We start from the raw sequence: 10,377 nt of genomic DNA, 5'->3' as shown, positions 1-10,377 counted from the left end.
AAACACCGAATATATATATATTATACCAACGCAATGAGAATTTTCATTGTTGTCGGCATGCAAAAAGACAACTTCCTACTTGGTATATAGCAAATTCTTAAGTTGCGTACATTGAACTCCCACATAACGTTGAATAGTTCGAAAGAACATTGTAGATTGGAGTGGAAGTGACAAACATATTCAGCTTGTTTTCATATACTATATAGATAACCGCTTAGTCTGAACAGAAAAGTATGTCATGACCTAAAAGATGATTCCGTTAACCAGGCTTGGTCTTGAACTTTTCTTCCTCAGTCTTGACTGTGAAGTCAAGTTAAGATGATACCGTTCCTCGTATACCTCTGCTTTTTAATCGGTGCTCGTGAAACAACATTGCCGGTGAACAATGGAGCCTTAAATAGTCTCACATCTGTCTTGGGTTTGACACTTCTACCCATTGGATATGCTGCAGGTCCAAGGTATATAGAACCTTTCTGCAGGCAATCAGTCATCTTTGTATTTTTTCGACTAAACACCCCTCAAAATTGTCATACTTAAAATCCAGTATGAGATTTAATTGGAAGATTAACTGGTGTAAAATTAGATGTGTTCAACTTTACCGCACTAATGCATCCAACGATTTCTTGAAAAATATTATAAATTTTTTAAGCATTTTTTGTGTCTTTGTTATTTTTGTATTCGATAATAATTTTTGCATTAATTGACATTTTGTTGATACTTTTACGCTGCAAAAAGAAGTATCTTAAAATACCGTGTAATCATTTTTAAAACAAATCTTCTGTAATCATCTTAAATATTAATTTATAACTTTTTGGAAACATTTTAAAAATGACTTCCAATGTGTCTTATAATAAAATGCCTACTTTTTGCAGTGTAGTGATTTTTGCAACTGTGTGTTGTGTTGGTACCATTTGTGTTTTTGGTATTTTTGCATGTTTAATGTTTATTGTATCAATGGTGATTTCGGTACTTTTTTAATATTATCTTAGTAATTTTTCTTCTTTTCAAAATTTTTGGTATGTTATTTTTAATACGTTTGTTACCAAATACTTTTAATGAACAAGTATTAACAACTCGAAAAGCACCAAAAAAAAATTATCAAGTATCACCAAAAACAGAATAGCACTGAAAAAAAAATTGTATTTAAAATTGCTAGGTGCATCTAGTTAAAAAATTTCTAGTTATTTTAAGAAGAAAAAATAGTTAATAAGATTAGTTAGTTCTAGTTAATTACTGATAAAATCAACTAGAATACATTTTGTAAATAAATAACCAAAAAATTCTGGTTTGTTTAACATAAGAATTTCTGATTAAATTAACCAGAAATGTAATCAGAATTTTTTAACCAAATTTTCTAATATTTCTAACAAGAAAAAATAGTTTCAAAGAAAAGTAAATTCTGTAAGTACCAAAAAACCACTTTTGTCTGTGAGAAAAAACTTGTCGATAAACATAAAAAATTAGTTGAATGACAATAATGTAAAGAAATATTATTAAAAAAATTAAAAGAAATATTTTTTATAGATACGTGCCAAAATGGAAGAAGCAAGCATGTGAATTACCAGCAACACAACTTCCAAATTCAAATTATGATTGCGATGAAGCCGGGGAAGTCAAGTGTCTACCGGGTAAGTTAAGGTGAATTGGACCTTTAATTTTGAAAAAAAAATAATTGATCGTGAATCCCTCCACACAACTTAATTCGATCAATTTGTCAATATCAGGATGGACCGGGGATCTTTGTGACGTTCCATTATGTCGAAAGGGGTGCGACCCTATTCAAGGATACTGTCGTCGGCCTGGCGAATGCCGCTGTAAATTGGGATTTTATGGTGATACTTGTGGCAAATGTGTCGCTCTTCCTGGCTGTCAACATGGCAGGTAGACTTCGTTTATCTTGATCATTTTTTTTCCTCTCGAATTTAAAATTCTGAATATTGAGACGTTATTAAAAGCAATTTCTATTCATTAAATCTCCACTTTTTTTTCAACTCGAGATATGTAATTTTTTATTCATTGTAAAAAGAACATATTGGAATTTCTTTTAATTATGGATCTTCGTTGATTAAATTCATGTTTGTCGTTATACAACCATAAAGAAGTCTTTTTTTCGCTTTCTTTAAATATTTTAATACTAAACGGCTTTAAAATTAAAAATTAAGTAATTTTGATGATATTGTTTCGATTATAAATTATATGATTACACAGAAAAAAACCGAACTCAGAATGAGCCGTGTAGGCGGCTCATTTTGATGTGCAACAAAAATGAACCAGGTTGGTGGCGCCACTGTCTATGTCGTTTAGCATTGGCTCATTTTGATTTGCAACAAGAATGAGACTAGGTTTTTTCTGTGTACTAAAGTATTTCTGCTAAATTAAGAGAAATTATATTATATAATATATTATGTAATAATTAATTAAGAAATAGAAAAATTCAAAGATAGTCCATATTTAGCTAAATATTTTGGCAGTAGTACAAAATTTTTATCTTTAAATTTTTTTTTAAGTATGGACTATTTTCCCAAATAGCACGTAAGCTTGCAGCAACTTTGCGGCACAATAAGATTATTGCAAGATTGCTCAGTAAGCTTGGACGGTAAGCTTGTAGCAAGGTTGATGCAAGGTTGCTAAATAACCTTGCTTTGAACCTAAATTTTTTTTTTTTAAACGTCTCGTCCAATTTATAAATTAGATTTTATTAATTCATTTTCAATATAGAAATAAAAAGACGAAACGTTTAAAAAAAAAAAATTTTTTTAGGTTTAAAGCAAGGTTATTTTGCAAAATTGCAACAACTTTGCCACAAACTTTCCGTGCAAACTTACTGAGCAATCTTGCTATAATTTGTTTGTGCAATCTTGCAGAAACCTTAATCTGCAATCTTTCGGTAAGCTTACCATGCAAGCTTGGGTCAGATGGGACATTTGAAGCTTGCGGCTAGTTTGCCGTGCAAGGTTGAAAATATTGCGCGGCAAACTTGCCGCAAAGTTGCTACAAGCTTACGTGCTATCTGCGTTTAAATTTCCATATTTCTTGAGAATTGACAATTGCTTCTCTACTATGGATAAAATTTATTCATAAAATCAGTTTTTTAACCAAATTACTGATGTTTATTTGAATTTTTGTCAATGGTTTAAAATTTTTAAAATTCAAAGATTAAAATTTTGTCCATGATTGTCACTATTTTTGCATTTGTCTAAAAATAGGAAAAATTTTAGGATTTAAAATTTATCCACTATTGGTTATATTTTTGCCATGGTCCAAAAATTTAGATATTTTATAGATTAAAACTTTACTAATTCAGTTGGTAAAAAATTGCATTTCAAAAAAAAGAAACGGACATTTTTTAAATTTTAACTCGAGGGTAATATTTTATTCATAAATATTCTGTATCTATTGTATATATACACGCGATTACATTGGAATACAAATTTAATACAATTTCGGCTTCAAAAAAATTTCTCCAAATGACGTGTGGCAAATTTCTAGTACTATTTTCGTTTGTAACGGTTCATACCGTAATTGTAATATATATACTATATTAACAAAATACATTATTCTCAACGGTATATTTATATACATATAAGTTGCTTTCACCAAGATCATCGTGCAGATTCGAGTGCTTTTAGTTCGATTCAAATCTGGCCATGAAATTTGCTCCCGCACTATATATATATATTTATTGTGTTGGTATATTAATGATCTGACTGAAAACGTTATTCCCTAATTGCGGATTTAATGCTTACTGTAGATAAATTCTTGTTTTCAGATGTAATGTGAGCTTCGAGTGCGTTTGCGATCCTGGATGGAAGGGATTATTTTGTAACGAACCTGCCTGCGCTTCTTATTGTAATCCTAGCCAAGGATATTGTGACAGACCCGGCGAGTGCAAGTGAGATTTTAACAATAATTTTATTATACTGTATTCTTTAAGTTTTGTACATATAGTATTGCAAAAATTACGAATCCGTTAAAAAATTCTTTTAACTTTTTTTCATTTTTAATAATATCAAAAATTAGCATTCAAGGCGTCAATATTTTTTCGGACAACAGGGATGCAATTATGTAATTTCATTTTGCCTTCCACATCGAATTATTTCAGACTTCTTTCTGATTAACATTTTTGTGCGAACTAACTGCTGATTTTGTATATATGCTATTGAATCAACAGCATTTCTGTCAAAGGCATAAAATTTATTGATTCACAAATATATGCTACAGAATTTGTAAAATATATATAGATTCTAGCATATGCTTTTGAATCAATAATTTTTTATACCTTTGTCAGAAATTCTGTTGACTCATTAGCATATTTTTCTCAGTGTATATACTGATTTCAAATTTTTCCATACCCATTTCGAATTAGGATCAGTCTAAAATTATAACCGGGGTAGAAAAATGAAAATAATAATAATTTTATAAAATAGAAAAATAAAACGGTATTAAAATATAAATCTAAGAATTTAAATAAATGATGGACTTTGAAAATATTGAAAACATTTCATAAGGATTCCTATTTCAATATTTTACAAAAAAAAATTTTAACCGTTATTTAAAAGAGTTTTATTTTCTTTTTTCCCGAAAAATTCGAACGAAACAGATGCAGACTTGGCTGGCAGGGACCAGAATGTAAACAGTGTGCCGTTTTACCGGGATGTGTTCATGGAAGTTGTAAAGGACCTCTCGAATGTCGATGTGATCCAGGATGGACAGGATTCTTGTGTCAAACTCGTAAGGGTCCTTTAGTTCATTCATAACTACTAAGTCATGTGTTTTAAGCACGTAACAGATAAAAATCATATATATTCAGAAAATGTGATACATCATTTTCTGCACTTCAAAAACCCCATATATCTATATAAGATAAATATTGCGTAAGCTTTTCCCACATCTGTCACATGAGCCCGATTAGCTCCTTATTGTTATTACATCTTTTCTGTAATTTCTAAAGAAAAAAATGGGACAAAATTAAATATTAATTTTCTTCTAATTTAATTTAAATTTGTTTTTGCAATTAAGTCCTCTTTTATGCGACTAAGGATTAGTTTCACCCACTCCGGTTAAAAGTTAATCAGCGATTAAATCCCTAACCGACCAATCATGAGCAGTTAAATTGGCTTTAATCGCCGATTAACTTTTAACCGGAGTTGGTGAAACTGACCCTAAAAGATCACCTTTAATTTAGAAAATAAAGAAACTAAATTTTCATTTGTATTTTCTGAAAGCTGATAAAACTATTCTGCCGTCCTGATTTAAAAATACACTATCTACACGGAGAAAAATGAATTGTTGTGGTTACTAAAAATTAAGTCTACACAACAATTCCGGATTGTCAATATAGAACCAGCAGTCCTATTTGTTTTTAGGACAAAAAAAAATTGTTAAAATAAAAATTGTTATTAAAACTATGCGGATTGTTTGGTGAACAAACAGAATTGTTTAATGAACAAAGAAAATTGTTATGGAACAGTTGATATAACAAAACTAAATTATTAAATCGTCAATACAATTCGTTGCATTAACAAAGCTTTGATCCGTCTAATACAATTTGTTCAGTTTCTTCGCCTTCTAAAATAATCGATAGCAGATTTCCGTAGGTCATATCACCAGTTTCATTTGTATTAAAATCTGTGGAACATGCAGCTTCTGAATCAAATTCTTTGACCTGAAACCAAAAAATTATTTTGAGTTGAAATTTTTTGTTAAATAATATTTAATATACATTTTGTATTTTTTAAGGTGAAGTTATGTTCAATAGTAACCGAGTCTAACTTACCGATAAACGATGAAATTATCTCTTCATCCATTCACTACACTTGAATTAGATTTCTCACTTTAACCGGATTCATTATTTAACAGCACTTTGTCATTAAAAAAAACTAATAATAAAAGCAAAAGTGACCCATGTGCCAGAAGCAAACGACACGACGATCTGCACGCCAGTTTGCGAGAATTCAAGATGACCATGTGACATGGAACAATAAATCTGTCAGCTGAACAAATCCGGATTGTTCCATCAGCAATCGACAGAAAGTTTGCTTCTGCAACTGTACGGAATTGCAAACTGAACAAAACTGACAACTAAAAATTCGTATTGTTGTTAAAACAACATAAATTTTGTATTGTCAACAATCTGAATTATAATATTAACATTTCGAATGGTAATATCAACAAATCTACTGATAACAATCCAAAAATTGTTTGGACCACAATTCCATTTTTCTCCGTGTACATTTGTCGCTTCGGCTCACTTTTGTGTGTTAACACTACTGAATAACAACCTACACGGAAAAAAATTTTCTGTAGAATTTACAGAAACTCCTGCGCCATCTACTGATGTTTCTCCAAATAGAGAAATATGTAGAATCATTGGCATTAAAATCTGTTAATTCTACAAGTTTGAGCTACAGTTCTTAAAAACTGTTGAGTGACCAAATTATGTATACTATATGGGGATAATATATATATTTGGTAGAGTATTTCTTATAGGTTAATATTCTCCTCCGAATACATTAAATTCGCGGAACATTATTGTATAAATTAGTATAACTTCTATGTAAATAAATTCATCCTTCAATAATTTTCTAACAAAAAAAATGAGGAGCAAGTTTTCAAAACTTATGATAAATCCACTTTTTCTTATGTCGAGAAATTGAAACAAACGACTTTTCTCACTTAATCACTACAGTTAATTTTAAAATAAAAAATTTGTAATAATTTATTTCTATAATAATGTTTATATACTTAAGACGTTTCCTTTTTAATTAAACTTTCTTGCCGACACTATGATAATAATAAAAACACTAAATTCGCCTTAACCTCTCGCACTCAATCGTACTCAGCCTTAGTCGAATCACTGCATTGTTTTCGCGCATGCGTTAAATCCTTACAGAAAATATCTGTAGAATTAACAGATTTAGGAACATGTAAAATCTCTAAATGGATGTTAAAGAATTACCAGAAAATTTTTTTCCATGTAAGCGACAAATGTAAATTGTGTCTTTTTAAATCAGGACGGCAGTATTCTACTCTATAATTTTAAATTAGTAAAAATTTTAACTCATTTTAGTTGGTAATTAGTTCAGTTTTACTAATTAGTTAAAAATTTTACTAATTCAAATTTAGAAAGTATATTTCAACTGTAAGAATCATTTATTACAAATGAAGAATGAATTCTAATTAATAATAATTAACAAAATTAAACTTACAAATATTTATAAATACCATTTTACTAAAGAAAAAAAAATTTACTCAATCGCAGATCAAGCATAAAATTACCTCTAAACGAAAAAAAAACTTTTTAACTATGTATTAAATGTTTATCGGTCCATTTACCAATCTTTTTATTATTATATACCATTTAACTGCAAACATTCCATATTTAAATAACGTGCTTTAAGTATTCATCACAATTTCTAAAGATGTTAATGAGAATTTTACAATCCTTCAATCGATAGAGAAGCAATAAACGTTTTAAGAAAGATAAAAGCAATTTTTATCGTACGATATTTTATGATTTAATTAAAGCGGAACTATAAGCCGCAATATATATGTATAGCTTTCGAAAGGCTGTACAATATTTAAAGAAGAAGAAAAAATCCATTATGGATATATAATAGTGATGCCATAAAATTGTAAATATTTAACTTTTTTTCTTCTTGCAGCGGTATGCGCTCAAGGTTGTAGTCGAGAACACGGCAGTTGTCGGAGGCCAGGAACTTGTAGGTGTCGAATGGGTTGGACAGGTCCAAATTGCACAGAGTGCTTTCCTTATCCTGGCTGTGTTCATGGTACCTGCAAAAGGCCATGGGAATGCAGATGTCAGCCAGGCTGGACCGGAGACCTTTGCGAAGAAAAACTCACCTACTGCGACCAGCATGATGACCTATGCAAAAACAATGGCACCTGCATCAGCATGACGAAAGAAGATGGCAATTACAGGTCAGACTAATTTTAATCTTCTCTATAAACAATGTATAATCCCTTTAACATTTTTGTCAAAAATTCTATTTAACAATTTTCTTTTTATTTATTTGATTCAGTCATGCACACACGGAAAAAATGAATTATTGTACTTACTAAAGTTGGAACTAACAAATTTTTTATTGTTTCTCACAACAAATCTGTATTGTTGTACTAACAATTATCTTTTTAATATTAACAATATATTCGTTGGTATAACAATAAAAATTTGTTGTAAGAAACAATAAAATTTTATTGTAATCAAAAATTTGTTGTAGTAACAAATATATTGTTAGTACAACAATACAGATTTGTTAAAGCGACCAAATAAAATTTCTTAGTTCCAGGTTTAGTAAGTACAATTCATTTTTCTCCGTGATATTTTGTAGTAGGTCCATTTTGAAAAAAATCCGCGACTAATGAAAAGATTCGACATTTTCCTTCACGGTACACTGTAAAAAATTTAAAGAGTTAATGACAACCAAAGTTGGGAGTAAAATTTTTGGAATTAAAAATCAATACCAAAAGTGAGGTAACATTAGATTAACTTTTCCTTATCATTAACTTTCCATAGGCATAAAATTAATTCCCTTTAGCTACTTTAAATCCAAAAGGGTGCGACTTTTGTAGAATTCCATTGAGATTTTTTACAATGAAAGAGTGTTGTCTAATAAAACATAGTCTAGAAAATTATTTGCCAGATGTTAAAATTACAAAATTTATTTGAACAAAAAAAACCGCTCAACATTTATATATGTAAAACAGATGAGACAATGCTGTTAATGGAAAATAAATTCAGTCAATTTTTTTTGTAAATAAAAATGTTTTAAATAAATAACAAAAATATTAAGGCAAATTTTATTTTTCTGATTAGATGCATTTGTCCATTTGGTTTCTCTGGACGTCAGTGTCAATTTGAAATGCAAATGCCGGATATGGAATTGAAACCACCAAAGCCAGACACACTTCCTGAGGTGGGAATTTTAGTCGATGATGAAGAATTGGGAGGTAAACCGCAAGCGGAAATTAATCCGGATAAAGAAAAAGACGAAACTTTAGATAATAATGAGCCCAGTGTTGTGCTCATAAAACCAATTGTTATCACGACCGCTCCGGAAATTGATCCTGCGGCTACAGCAGGCAAGTGGCCAACAGAACGACCTACAGAATCGCCGTCTAGCGAAAGAGATGCTGAAAATGAAACTTAAATTTTCTACTAAAAAAAGAAAAATACCTATGTATACAAGTCAATTATCATTTTATACATTCCTCAAAGATTATGACTTTTTTTAAAATTATTGTTATGATAATATATCCTTGACAGGATAATTAATTTCAAAACATTTTAGATCTTTTATTAATAATAGTAATTCTATAATTTTCTTAACAATTTTTTATGGAAATTAATTAATTTGGGTCTAAGAAAGAAAAAAATGCCCTTTTGTACTAAAAGTAAGAATTGTAAAAAAGATTGGAATTTATTACAACAGTCGTAACACAATTCTTATGACAATATCAATGTTAAGAACTAGATAGCATTATTATTATTTTGTTTCTCCACAAGATTCTTTAAAGTTTCCAAAATATTGTACATTTAATATTTATTTAAAAATTGTTAATTATTCAATTAATTTCATATTATAATAATTTATTATTTATTTAATCGTACACGAAAAAACAAAAATTTATCTATAACAGCTGAAACATTCACTGAAATATCTATATTTATAACTTTTGATGCTTTGAAAAAATAATTACAAGGTTGCAGTAAATGTTTCAGCAATATCTATGTACATATTTTTTAACGTGTTTTATTTTGTGTATTAATTTAGAAAAAAAACTTCGACTCATCACATGCAAAATACAATCAATTATTTATAACAGTATTTGTAATAATATTTATAATTATATTTATAATTATAATATATCCTATCATCATATTTATAATCTTATCGACAATATATTTATAATCATATCCATAATGATATTTATAATAATGTATTTTTAACAATATTTTTGTAAAATAATTCATGATAATATTTATTATCTTCAACAATGACAAAAGAATCTTTTATATATGGATTTCTATTTTGACAACCAAATAAAATGAATTGTTTATTTTAACTTTTTTCTCCAAGATTTTATTATTTAAATAAAATTGATACCCACATTTTATATCATGTAATTGACTTATTAATTTTAATAAATAATTAATGCATCTTCTTAAATTGAAAAACATTAAAGTTATAAAGTCTGCAATAAAAATTATAACTTTCTCAAATAAATCATCAAATTTTATTTCTATAAATTTTAATGAACACTCTATTGTTAACTATAAAACAAATTACATATCAACATTGTATAAATTAAGAAAATAATGTAACTGGGAAAAAAAGGTAAAAATTAAACTTAAAT

General features: G+C 28.7%; 1 protein-coding gene across 1 annotated transcript; it reads left to right on the top strand.

The window, feature by feature from the left end:
• The first annotated feature begins 286 nt into the window (after window positions 1-286).
• Window positions 287-9,830, top strand: LOC127276802 (delta-like protein C). The gene is made up of 7 exons (XM_051297456.1): window positions 287-458; window positions 1,525-1,628; window positions 1,725-1,881; window positions 3,770-3,892; window positions 4,601-4,731; window positions 7,665-7,941; window positions 8,837-9,830. The coding sequence occupies exons 1-7, from the start codon at window positions 319-321 to the stop codon at window positions 9,168-9,170; spliced, it is 1,266 nt and encodes a 421-aa protein (XP_051153413.1). The 5' UTR covers window positions 287-318; the 3' UTR covers window positions 9,171-9,830.
• Window positions 9,831-10,377: the final 547 nt, after the last annotated feature.

This window comes from Leptopilina boulardi, unplaced genomic scaffold, assembly GCF_019393585.1.
Source record: "Leptopilina boulardi isolate dan_hultmark-lab unplaced genomic scaffold, ZJU_Lbou_2.1 LbouV2_154, whole genome shotgun sequence".
Lineage (NCBI taxonomy): Eukaryota > Metazoa > Arthropoda > Insecta > Hymenoptera > Figitidae > Leptopilina > Leptopilina boulardi.
This window is presented reverse-complemented; position numbering and strand designations above follow the sequence as displayed.